Source organism: Scyliorhinus canicula, chromosome 5, assembly GCF_902713615.1.
Source record: "Scyliorhinus canicula chromosome 5, sScyCan1.1, whole genome shotgun sequence".
Lineage (NCBI taxonomy): Eukaryota > Metazoa > Chordata > Chondrichthyes > Carcharhiniformes > Scyliorhinidae > Scyliorhinus > Scyliorhinus canicula.
In genome coordinates this window covers 161,575,989-161,589,187 of record NC_052150.1, presented here as the reverse complement: position 1 = coordinate 161,589,187, position 13,199 = coordinate 161,575,989, and the positions used below count along the sequence as shown (strand labels likewise).

The 13,199-nt window shown below is 45.8% G+C and overlaps 1 protein-coding gene across 1 annotated transcript in view; it reads left to right on the top strand.

Annotated features, from left to right (window-relative positions):
• sri (sorcin) overlaps positions 1–13,199 on the top strand; it is a 70,160-nt gene that overhangs the window by 42,518 nt on the left and 14,443 nt on the right. The window contains exon 5 of the mRNA XM_038797939.1: positions 3,717–3,864. Within this exon, the coding sequence (XP_038653867.1) occupies positions 3,717–3,864 (148 nt within the window). The remainder of the gene's footprint in view (positions 1–3,716; positions 3,865–13,199) is intronic.

The window sequence follows — 13,199 nt, the reverse complement described above, 5'->3', positions numbered from 1 at the left end:
CCATCAGAATCTGCATTAACCTGACGCAATTTAATAAGACAGCAGAATGGTAGATACACCCAATGGCATGACTCTGTCAATCACCACCAGGAGAGATTCTGGATCAGGATTCAAAGCTTTTATTCTGGTGTATAAAGGGAGAGACCATGAAAGACAATCTATGACTGGCTGTTGAGATTTGTGTTAAAAATCACCTCTTTTATTCATAGTTTGTCACAGGCACATAGTATTAATCTGTTAATTACAATCATGTATGAATCATATGTTTCAGACTCTATTAGCATTTCTCATAAGTAAATGCATTAGGCATTGTTTACACAAATGGAGCTGCCGCCCCCCCCCCCAACTATCTTTCAAGCCTTGACCTTGAATTGCAGTGTTCCGTACTCCATTGTCTCACTCTTTCTTGACTAGAGCACATCTGCTACTGATTGGTTCTGCCTTTCACCACTCTGCTATAAAATATTTTTCAGCTAATCCTTTCTTGTTTTATTTTAACATTCCTCAAAAACAAATTGGCACACCTACTGCTTCAATCAATCTTGCATGGTGTTTTATTTTGCTGAACACTAAAATCACTTTTCACTCTTTCAGTAAATTATAAAACCCTTTCAGTCTTCCTTTTGTCCCTTGACCTCGCCCAAGGTAGCCAACTGAGGCTCTACCACCCAGGGATACTGGCCAGGTATTGAGCTTGGGTAGTAAGTGTTGTAAAGGGTTACACTATCTATATGAATTGGCCCAGTAGTATGGGTCCTTGCCTCTTTTTTTTTTTCTATTCCCTGCATTACCGAAACCTCCTATCTCTCACCATTTCTTGTGTGACCATCTGGTGCAATAAACCAAGTGTGTTTATTAGAAAACTAATACCAACTGGGCGATAACTATAACAAAGGAGATTATTTTAATCCATGAATGCTCCTTCCAAAGTGCACAACCTCGCACTTTTCCACATTGTATTTCTCTGCCACTTCTTGGCCCACTCTCCTTGCCTGTCCAAGTCCTTCTGCAGCCCCCCCCCCCCCCCCCCCCCCCCCCCCCGCTTCCTCAATACTACCTGTCCCTCTACAGATCTTTGTATCTGGAGGTCAACAGAGAGTCTGAGAAAGGGGTGCGCACCATTAAAGACCTCCTCAGGAAAAAAAGATCTTTAGTTAGCCCGGCTCCGCTGCTGCCTACATCATTGCAGAAAGACCACGCCATGCGAGCTTTTGATGGATCACAAGCTAAGAACCCAACTTCCTTCCCTTATATAATAATGCCAAGCGTCACAGTAGAAGACCACGACCATACCCGACAGAAGGAAGGTTATGCAGCAGGCCAAGACCACACATTCAACCAACAAAACGGGGCTCATGACCATCCCACACTCAAAAGGGGAAAGGTGGTGAGGATTCGGGGTCAGTAGTGAGAAGATACCATAATGGTGAGGTTGTAATAACCAAGATCAGATCTTGTCCAGATAGAAACTGGTATCAGAAATAGGAGTGCCTTGATTTTGATGAACAAGAAGCCAAATGGGCTGTATACCCTGATCCTCAGGAGGAAATTACAATTTCAGAACCAAGAAAAGGCAATCCTCAGAGAATATGTTTGGAGCGAACAGATCCTCAACAACCTCAAAAAGAACTCTGCGTGTTCAGGGAGATTGTTGAGACCACTGTTATCCCTGTAGAAACGAGGACTTTGGGGTAAAGGGTTAACTCTAGAATAGCCTGAGCATGTGTGTAAGGAGCTATAGCAATGATGTCACACACAAGAGAACAAAGAGAATCTGGGAGAGAAGCAGTGCCTGATTCTCGTTACATACTGTCAGCCACCAGCAAGTAGCCTGATTATTGTTAAAAGCTTACCCACCACTGACCAGCTTGTGTTTGGTAGAAATAAACAAGAGTCATATTTACCACTCTTAAGTTCTCCAGCACCTCCCAGTACGTAGAAAAGCTTATGGCAAGCCCTTCCACTAGCAACTTCTATTCAACTTCCATTAGCCAACCTGAGAGGCAAACCATCTGGGCCAGATGAATTATCCATTCTAAGCATAGCCAGTCTTTTCCCCTCACTTTTCACTCCATCCATTACCTGCACCATCTCTGCTTCTATTGACGTTTTGTCAGTATGTTCTTACTTAGTACAACTGCTACAAAGTACACATTACACATTGTAGCTTGTCTTCATCTCTAAACGTTATTGAACCTTTTGACCCTAATAGGTCTTACCCAGCCTCTTACCAGTAGTGTACTAATTTAAATGCCGGTAGAAAATTGTTGGGCTCCCTTTCATGCTAATTGCCATTCCATTGTCATACTCTCTCTTTGGCAGTCTAATTTTCCTCTTCATCTCACCTCTCACTTATTTGAAGAATTCACCTGATGTGAATCATACACCCTCTTTTGTTTTTTTTAGTTCCATCACTTTCTCTCTCATTCGTCATCCAAGGAGCACTGGCTTTAGTTCTCCTTCCTTTTGCCCGTGTTGAAAATTACCCAGTCTGTACCTGAAACGTCTTCTCCTTAAAAATCTTTGTTGTATTTTTCCCTGTTTATCTTTGATTCCATTTAGATTCCTCCCCCATACATAGAAACATTGATAGAAAATAGAGGCAGGAGGCATTCGTTCGGCCCTTCAAGCCTGCTCTGCCATACATTATGTACATGGCTGAACATCAAGTTCAATACCCTGATCCTACCTCTTTTGCCCCCCCCCCCCCCCCCCCCAATATCCATAATCCTTTTAGCCTAAAGGGCTATATCTAACTCCTTCTTGAAATTACACTAGTTTGGCCTCAGCTACTTTTTGTGGCAGTGAAATCTTCAGACTCACCACTCTCTGGGTGAAGAAATTTGTCCTCACCAGTCCTAAAACGTTACCCCTTATCCTCAAACCCCTGGTTCTGGACTCCCCCACCATCGGGAACATTCTTTCTGAATCTACCCTGTCTTATCCTGTGAGAATTTTGTAAATTTCTATTAGATCCCCTCTTGTTCTTCTAAACTCCCATGACTATAATCCCACCCAAATTAGCCTTTCCTGATATGACAGTCCTGCCATCCTAGGAATCAGCTTGATAAACCTTTGCTGCATTCCCTCCATAGCAAGAACATCCTTTCATTGGGCACTTCATAGAATTTACAGCACAGAAATTGGTCCAGCTGGTCTATACTGGTGTTTATGTTTCACTCAAGCCTCTACCCACCCTACTTCATCTAACTCTATCAACTATTCCTTTCTCCTTCATATAAAGCAAGTAAAGTTGCCATAGTCCCATATGATCATAGGCTGCTTTCCCCTTTGAGGGGGAGAGCTGACTGGTGGTAATTTAACCTGAGATCGCCACACCTCCGGCGAGGAGAAAGGTTGAGAAGACAGACCTTCATAAATAACCTGAGGCGGTATGGAAATTGAACCCGTGCTACTGGCCTTGCTATGCATCACGAACCAGCTGTTCAGCCAACTGAGCTAAACCGGCCTCCTTCATATACTTAGTGTAGAGAAAAGATGATTCAAGATAGATTACACACTGTACAATTAGTGCTTGGTGAAGTCTTTTAATTACCTACAAAATTGACATTTTTGCAAGCTCTTTTTCAAGTTGCTTCTTTAAGCTTTCTATTAATTCATTTGTACCATATTATAGTTAAATGTTGACTTTAGTATTTGTTTGGTAGTAAATGATCACTTTCAAAGACATTTTGACCCTTGATGGTAATTTCCAGCGAGATATGTCTGGCACGATGGGTTTTCCAGAATTCAAAGAGCTGTGGACTGTTTTGAGTAACTGGCGGCAGAACTTTTCTTCCTTTGACCGAGACCGGAGTGGAACTGTGGAGCCTCAGGAACTACAACAGGCTATTAGTGCTATGGGTAAGTAAGAGATTTTATGCATTAATATTCATTTATTAATTTCTATTCTAACCTCCCAACTACTGCAGCAACACAACAATTGTCTCAGATGCCCTCTCTAGCTCAGTTGGTAGCACTCTGATCCCTCAGTCACGGGTTCAAGTCCCAGTGCAGGGCTTGGTGAGACAAATTAAGGCTGACACTCTCGTGCAGTACTGACGGAGTGCCGCACTGTTCGAGGTGCCGTTTTTGGATGAGATTTTAAACAAGGCACCATCTACTTGCTTGGGTGGATGTAAAAGATCGCGTGGTTCTATTTCGGACAGGAGCACAGATTTTATCTCCGTGTCCTGGCCAAAATTTATTATTCAATTACCATCACATAAACAGATTATTTAGATATTACCGCATTCCTGTCCGAGCCAGTTTGCTGTGGACGTGATGGATGTTGCGTTTCCTACAACAATAACTACACTTCAAAACTACTTTATCAGTGTTTTTAGAGTGCTTTAAGGCAGTGGTCATGAAAAGAGCAATATAAATGGAAGATTTTTTTTCATTTACAAATTATTCCTATCGCCACAATTTACCCAGAGTAATTGTCATAAGGTCACAATTAATAATTGCTCCAATTGTGCAGAATACTTCCGTGATGGAAGGAAGAGAATCTGTGGGAGTGGCCCTCGCTGCTTTTACTTGATGTTGGATCTGTAGTGCAATGATCTGGTCAACTAATATAGGAAAGACGGCAAACTGGGTGCTCGCTTTGCAGAACACTTTTGGTCCGTCCGCAAGCAGGATCCTGACCTTCCTGTCGCTTGGCATTTCAACTCCCCGTCCTGCTCTCATGTCGACATGTCAGTCCTTTGCCTGCTGCAGTGTTCCAGTGAAGTCCAGTGCAAACTGTAGGAATAGCATCTCATCTTCCAATTCGGCACGTTACAGCCTTCCGGACTTAACATTGAGTTCAACAACTTCAGACTGTGAACTCTCTCCTCCACCTTCACCTCATTTTTACTTCTATTGTTTATTTTAATTTCTTCCATCGATCTGTTTTTCCCTCACCACTGTTCCCCTTCCACCCCAACCCACTTGGGCCATCTGTTCCCTGTTCCTAGTTGTCTTTTGGCACACTGCTTACCTTTGTTCTGCCATTAACACATTCTAATCTCTTAATGTGCCACTATCAGCACACTTCTTAGTCTTGATCATCCCTATTTACATTCTCTTTCTGTCCACAACATCTTTGTCAATCTCCAGGAAAGGAGAGGTCACCCTGTTGGGAGTTTTCTATAGGCCACCTAATAGTTCTAGGGATGTAGAGGAAAGGATGGCGAAGATGATTCTGGAAAAGAGCGGAAGTAACAGGGTAGTTGTTATGGGAGACTTTAACTTTCCAAATATTGACTGGAAAAGATATAGTTCGAGTACATTAGATGGGTCGTTCTTTGTACAATGTGTGCAGGAGGGTTTCCTGACACAATATGTTGACAGGCCAACAAGAGGCGAGGCCACATTGGATTTGGTTTTGGGTAATGAACCAGGCCAGGTGTTAGATCTGGAGGTAGGTGAGCACTTTGGAAACAGTGACCACAATTCGGTGACCTTTACGTTAGTGATGGAAAGGGATAAGTATACCCCGCAGGGCAAGAGTTATAGCTGGGGGAAGGGCAATTATGATGCCATTAGACATGACTTAGGATGTGTAGGTTGGCGAAGTAGGCTGCAAGGGTTGGGCACACTGGATATGTGGAGCTTGTTCAAGGAACAGCTATTGCATGTTCTTGATAAGTATGTACCAGTCAGGCAGGGAGGAAGGGGTAGAGCAAGGGAACCGTGGTTTACCAAAGAAGTGGAATCTCTTGTTAAGAGGAAGAAGGAGGCCTATGTGAAGATGAGGCGTGAAGTTTCAGTTGGGGCGCTTGATAGTTACAAGGAAGCGAGGAAGGATCTAAAGAGAGAACTAAGACGAGCAAGGAGGGGACATGAGAAGTCTTTGGCAGGTAGGATCAAGGAAAACCCAAAAGCTTTCTATAGGTATGTCAGGAATAAAAGAATGACTAGGGTAAGAGTAGGGCCAGTCAAGGACAGTGGTGGGAAGTTGTGTGTGGAGGCTGAGGAGATAAGCGAGATACTAAATGAATACTTTTCGTCAGTATTCACTCAGGAAAAAGATAATGTTGTGGAGGAGAATGCTGAGACCCAGGCTATTAGAATAGATGGCATTGAGGTGCGTAGGGAAGAAGTGTTGGCAATTCTGGACAAGGTGAAAATAGATAAGTCCCCGGGGCCTGATGGGATTTATCCTAGGATTCTCTGGGAAGCCAGGGAAGAGATTGCTGAGGCTTTGGCTTTTATTTTTATGTCATCATTGGCTACAGGAATAGTGCCAGAGGACTGGAGGGTAGCAAATGTGGTCCCTTTGTTCAAGAAGGGGAGTAGAGATAACCCCAGTAACTATAGGCCGTTGAGCCTCACGTTTGTTGTGGGTAAAGTCTTGGAGAGAATTATAAGAGATACGATTTATAATCATCTAGATAGGAATAATATGATTAGGGATAGTCAGCATCGTTTTGTGACGGGTAGGTCATGTTGCACGTTTTGCTGTGGGTGTAAAACGCGTTTATTGGGGTGTATTAACTTGCCTCTGTTAAAGGCCGTGTGCTTAACACCACTAGGCTCTGTCTATGTATCTTTCAGCTCAGGAGTCGCCAGTTGCCGTATAGACAACTCACAAATATCTCAAGGTCAGGTTCAAAGTAATAAAACGATACACCGATTAGTAAGTTCCAAACGATCAATATTTATTATACAATTATAATAAATACGCATGCACACACTAAGGGACTAAGCTATGACTAAACTAAGCAATCAGAATACTTAACTACACAGGAACAGGCAAGGTCAGGGAGCGAGGCCTTCGTCCCGGTCTTGGTCTGCAACCTTCAGAAAGCGTGCTGGTCACTGGGGGTCTAGCGGGCTTGGTTCGCGTAGCGAGCGTCGTATTGGCACTTACGGTTCGGCGGCTGGTGCTTCAACGGCTGGAGTCAGGATACAGGATGGAGTTCTTGGTCAAAGCCGGAGCACGAAACAACAGACAGGACCATGTGTGGGGGTCTACTTTTATAGGGGTCCCCAATGTCCTTGCCTTTTCCTGGGCGGGCTTTACCTTCAGGTATCGATTGGATCGCTTCCAATCGATATCTTTTGAATTCCTCCAATGTGAGGGTCTTTCTCGATGGTGGGGGCGGTTTCTATAGTGGATACTTCTGGTGCCGCTCTGTCTGGACATCCACTCAAGTATCTTATTCAAACCCAAATGTTGCCATTGTGTGTGCCTAGATCTGGACTGCCTCATTAGTATGTAAAACGTTCTGCCATTATCACCTTTGGTTGGAGATCTTCCACCTGGCCAGAAACTGGTTTTGCTGCTTGCAAAATGCTAATGAGTGTTTGCAGGCTGTTTGCCTTGGCTAAACTGTTTTTCCCTGCAGTCTTAGCGATTCTCCATTTTGTTTGGTTCAGTGTCCATTTTAGGTGGCTACAGTGGCTACATTCCCTCCTTGTGATCCTCACAATCAAAATATTGTGAAGGATCACCTATGTACGTTGCCTTGAGTGCATCTGGGTTGCCTTCTTTGTGTTCCCTGACCTCGGCAAGCTCCTGAGCGTCTACTCTGTCCTTAACTATGGGAAGAAAAATTTTTTAACTGACATCTCTACTTGGCGCTATGTCAAAGGGGACATGCATTACCACAAACGGGAACCTCTACCTATCACAATTATCCTTATCTTAACTTAAACATTTCATTACAGACTAAACCTCATCCATTCATACCACATCACATAACATTTCCTGACTCGGCAGTCGAGTTCAGGACAATATAATACATGGGTATATTTTTTATTCACAGTGCTTTATTCATCATGGGGCAAAGGGGATTGATGAAACCGAAAAATAGGAGATCGAACTCCATAGACGGTTGAGGGGCAGGAACGGGAGGCTCTCCTCTTCCACTTCCTCAACCTGAGGGTCTGTACAAGTATGGCGAGGATCGCAATCACTAGCAGTGATTCAATCACGTATGACATGGAGTACCATGTCATAAATTTTGTGCACCAGGTCTGAACCTCACTGATCAGAGCTGAGCACGGGGGAGTTGCTGTAAGTGAAACATTTACAGTGGGGGTTGTGGGGGAAACGTGTCTTGCTTCCACACAAACAAATATAACATTTAAAAGCAATAAGTGGGCTTCCATCATCTTCTCTTCGTTTTCCTTCTTTCCTTCCTCCTGTATGGCCGATCCTTGCTGTTGTCCCTGTTTCGTCCTTCAAAAGCTATGGGATCAAGCACAGTATCTGTCAATACAGCTTAATATCCGTACTTGTTAGTGTATCTGTCTTTCAATTCCAATTGACCCATTAAAAATGACTGGCCAAGTCACACCCTGTGACTCCCCTCATTTTTTTTTTTGTCAAAAGCGAATTTAATGAACACAATACACCTAACAACTCTCCTCCTGCGAGCCGTCTCGCAGGCTTTGCTCATTTACCATCCGAATGTTCCTGGATGTAAATAGCATGTGGGATGGCGGCCTAAGGGCTGCCTAACGAAAAATGAAAACAAATTGGAAACGAAAGGTCGAATGGGTTGCGTATGGGCCGCTACGGGTACGATTTGAATGGGATCCCCGGGTAGGGCGTGCTGTGCCATACCCGAGCTTGGCTGACCAAAGTGGGTTCTCAGACAGGGCGGGTCCTCAGTGCCGTTTGTCCACTGCCTGAGTAACCTGGAGTAAACGGGCAAGAATGTGTTTACCATGGGTTTGCAGCCTCTATTCGCCGAATAGAGGGGCACCTAAAAACAATGGAGGAGCCAAGATGCTCCTTCTGAAAAATGAGCTGGGCTTCAGACATTTTAGACGATACGGTGAGCTGCTCACCATAGAAAGTTCTCAGAGGTTTCGGCAGACAAACTAAAGTGCGTGCGAGGTGGTCGCAATCCTTACAACTGAAAAGATCTCCAATCAAACGGTTGGTTTGCGAACCGAAGTTCTCAAAGGTATTTGCGGACAAGCTAACGGGTGTGTGAGGTGGTCACAATCTTTTCAGCTGAAAAGATCTGCAATCAATCTCTTAACATATTAACAGACAAACATAAACTGACAAACAAACATGCGTGCAGGTTCCATCAGAAAGGACATCGCTTCCCTCAAGCGGTTCCTATTTTACATCATTTGGACACCTCACTTTTCCTCTGTCTCTGTGAACAGGGTCACAAAGGGGTTGCTGTATCGGGATTCAGACACCGTGTCGTCCTGCTCTCCCGGATCCCACACCCTTGTGTGGATCAGGCATGATATCTTCGAATTGTGTGACCGGGGGTCACGTTCGTCATTGCGGACAAGTCGGTACGAATTGTCCCTGTGCCAGAGTGTTGGGTCCAAAAGTGAATGGGTATTGTCGGGGTCGGGTGGTGGGTCTGGGTTTTTAATGTAAGTGACTTCCATGGGGTCACTGTAGTCGGGGTCACTGTCGCTGCAATGTGGGCTGTAGTGTGGTGTGCTGTGGCTGTCCTCAGAGTCAGTGTCTGCATCGCTGTCTCTGCCGCGGCAGCTTGTGGGCGTTTCGGGGCGTGGTCTGTCGTGGTCAGTGGGCGGAGTCGTGGGCGAGTCCGATGAAGAACTGGTCTGTGAGGGGGATGGTGGAAACGTGTCTCTAGTGGGTGGGGTGAGGTGTTCTGCTGCGTCTAGCAGGACATGGTGTGCATGGTTGGCCTGTGTTCCATATGCCTTTAACTGGTTGATATGGAACCACGCGGTCTTACCATTAGGATATTTTATCCTATAAACTGAGGGGCTAATTTTATCCGAAATTGAGTATGGGCCGGAATATTTTGGTGCCAAAAAACTGCTGGGGTTGTATACAGATAGCATTACCTGTTGCCCAACCTGGAATTCTGTGGTGTGTACGGTCTTGTTAAAACAAGCTGTGCGTTGTTTACGGCGTTTCCCTAGCTGAACTGCGGCTGCAATCTGTGCAGACCTCACAGTCTCAACTAGGTCTTTAACTGCCTTTTCGTGTGTGAGGGCCGTCACTTCGGGGCTAGTCATGTCCAGTCCTAAAAGGAATTCTGTACCTTTCATAGGGCGTCCGGTCATGAGTGTGTGTGGTGTGTATCCTGTGGAAGTTGAAACTGTATTTCTGATGAACATTAATGCAAATGGGAGCACTGAATCCCATGTGGAGTTGTTCTCTTGAACCATTTTTCTAAGCGTGGATTTTAGGGTCCGATTCATGCGCTCTACAATCCCGCTGGACTGTGGGTGATACGCAATATGAAAATTTTGTTTTATTCCAAATATTGTCAGGACGTTCTTCATGACCCGTCCTGTGAAGTGAGATCCCTGGTCCGAATCAATGCTACGGGGTAAACCCCATCTCGTGAAGATGTGGTGGGTCAGGATCTTTGCAGCTGTCTTAGCTGTATTCGTTCTAGAGGGGAATGCCTCTACCCATTTGGTAAAGGTATCGATGACCACCAGAACGTATTTATAGCCATTCCTACAAGGGGGCAATGGTCCTATAAAGTCGATCTGGAGGTTTGTCCAGGGGCCATTAACTGGTCGAGTATGCCGAAGTTGTGCCTTTTTAGAATACCTCTCCGGGTTATTCTGGGCGCAAATAAGGCAATTCTCGATGTAGTGACTTACATCTGTCCTTAGGTTAGGCCACCAACAGAGCTGCCTGAGGTGCCTCGTGGTTGCGTCGATCCCTTGGTGCCCGTGTCCATCATGGAACAAAGCAATCATTTCATTCCTGTCCTGCTGCGGGACCACATAAAGCTGATCCTTTATGATCACACCCTCATGTGTGGTCAGTGCGTGTCTGAATTTGTCATACTGTGGCACAAAGTTGCCTTTGAAAATCTCCCTGAGATCCTCATCTTGCTTCTGTGCCTCTACTAAATCCTTAATATTGGTCTGTGAGACTTGAACTGCGCTCACAGGGGCGCTAGCTGGTGCGCTAGCTGGGGGTGTCCATAAGTGTCCTCGCCTGGAACCTGCCTTAGCCAGTGCGTCGGCTTTTACATTCCATGGGGGGGATGACCTATGGTGGCTTCTTACTTTGATAATGCCGAAGGTCCTGTCCTTCGCTTTCTCTAAAATGTGTTTGAGTAAAGGGGCTGATGGAAGGGGTTTCCCATCTGCGGAGACGAAACCTCGTGTCCTCCACAGGGGCAGAAAATCTGTTAAACTATTACAGACATATAGACTGTCCGAATATATGTCCGTTGGGCTGGGGAAAGAATCGGGGTGGTCCACTATATAAGCTATGGCCGCGAGCTCTGCTGCCTGCGCGCCTAAGTGTCCTGGTAATTTTAAAGCTATCTCTTCGAGAGCGCGCCCCTGCGCGTCCTCGACATAGATGCCGCATCCAGTGATACGCTCACCTTCTAAAACCGTTGATGAACCGTCTACGTATATCCTCAGTGGTCCACACGTGTCTGTGGGTTGGGGGCTTTGTTTTGGGTTCCCTATCTTCCTGGGGGGTGTCTTAGCTATAAAGGGTCCGGTGTTATGTAAGGGGGCTACAATTTCACATTCATGGGGCTGTCCTGGGTATTGGAGGTTGTCGGCTAAAAATGTGTGTGTGCGGGTCCGTTTTACTGTAATGTCCCGTCCTTGTAAAAGTAGTGTCCACCTAGCTGCCCTAATCTGGCTAACTGAACCGTCCTTCAGTCGACCGTCTAGGAGTAACTGTGTGGGGGTGTGCTCGGTCAAAATGGTGGTGGGGTTGAGTCCGGTAATGTACGAAAAGTATTGTACTGCCCAGAAGACAGCAAGGAGGTGCCTCTCGCAGGCTGAAAATCCTTGTTCAACTGGGTCTAACAGTCGGGAGGCATAAGCCACTGGTCTTAGCTGCTCGTGCCGTTCCTGAAGTAACACGGCCGAGAGGGTCAGATCTGTGCTCGCTACCTCTATTGCATAGGGGGAAAGTTGGTCTGGGACTTGTAGCGCGGGTGCTGCGCTAAGGGCTTTCTTTAACTCGTCCACAGCCTCTGTATGCTGCGGAAGCCATTCCCAGGGGGCTCCTTTCTTAAGGAGGTCTGAGAGTGGGGCGGCTTTTGTCGCGAATCCGTCGATGTGGTTCCGACAATAACCAACCAGTCCTAAAAACGACCGGAGGGCTGAAACATTCTGGGGAAGGGGCAATTTGACAATCGAATCAATTCTTTTGAATTCGATCTCGCGTTTGCCGTGTGTGATGACTGTTCCCAAATACATCACTTTGTTTTCCAAAATCTGGGCCTTTCTTGGGTTAACTTTACAGCCAATTGAGGTTAAAAGTTCCAGGAGTTCGGCCAGAAGCGTAATGTGCTCTGCCTTTGTGTCTGTCTGCAGTAGTAGGTCGTCTACATACTGTACCAGACATTCGGGGCGGGAAAATTTTTCTAAGCCATTCGCCAACTGTCGGTGGAAAATGGAGGGGGAATTGTGGAATCCTTGTGGAAGGCATGTCCACGTATACTGTTGTGTTTTAAAAGTGAAGGCAAATTTGTACTGGCACGTCTTTGCCAATGGGATTGACCAGAAGCCATTGCTAATGTCCAAAACCGTGAAATATTTGGAGTTGAGTCCCTGCTTGAGCATGGTCTCGGGACTTGTTGCTACCGTGGGGGCTACTGCTGGGGTTACTTTATTGAGTTCCCGATAATCAATGGTCAGACGCCATGATCCGTCGGGCTTTCTCACTGGCCAAATAGGGGCATTATTGGTCGAGGCTACTGTTCTAAGCACACCTTGCTCCAATAAGCTACCTATCACTTTCTCTATTTCTCCCTCTGCTTCTAGGGGAAATCTATATTGTTTTTGTGGTCTGGGGTCAGGTCCGGTAACGTGAATTTGTCCAGCCATTCTGCCGCAGTCGTGACGGTGACTGGCAAATGCTGTCCTGTGTTTATTGAGTACTGCCTTAACTTGTCTGTCCGTGTTTAGTGTAGTCAAGTCAAATGAGTATTCTCCTACTGCACTAATCCTGTTAGCGTACTCTCCTACTGTGAGAGTAGCGGGTGCTCTGTCCGATCTTGCCATTCGCCAGACACATTGGTTCACTAGGTCGAACGACAGGCTATGGGCATTCATAAAATCTATCCCTAGGATGTGTTCTGCTGTCCGGGGAAGATTTACTAGAACAACGGGGTGTTTGGTGGAAATGTTCCCTAGCTGGATTGCTACGGGTGCTGTAATGTGTCCCTGCTGCGAGTGTCCTGTGAACCCGCTAAGTGTGATGGTGGAGGTGGTCGGCCACGTGTCTGCTTGTGCCGTGGTGGTGGAGTTAATTGTGGTGCGGG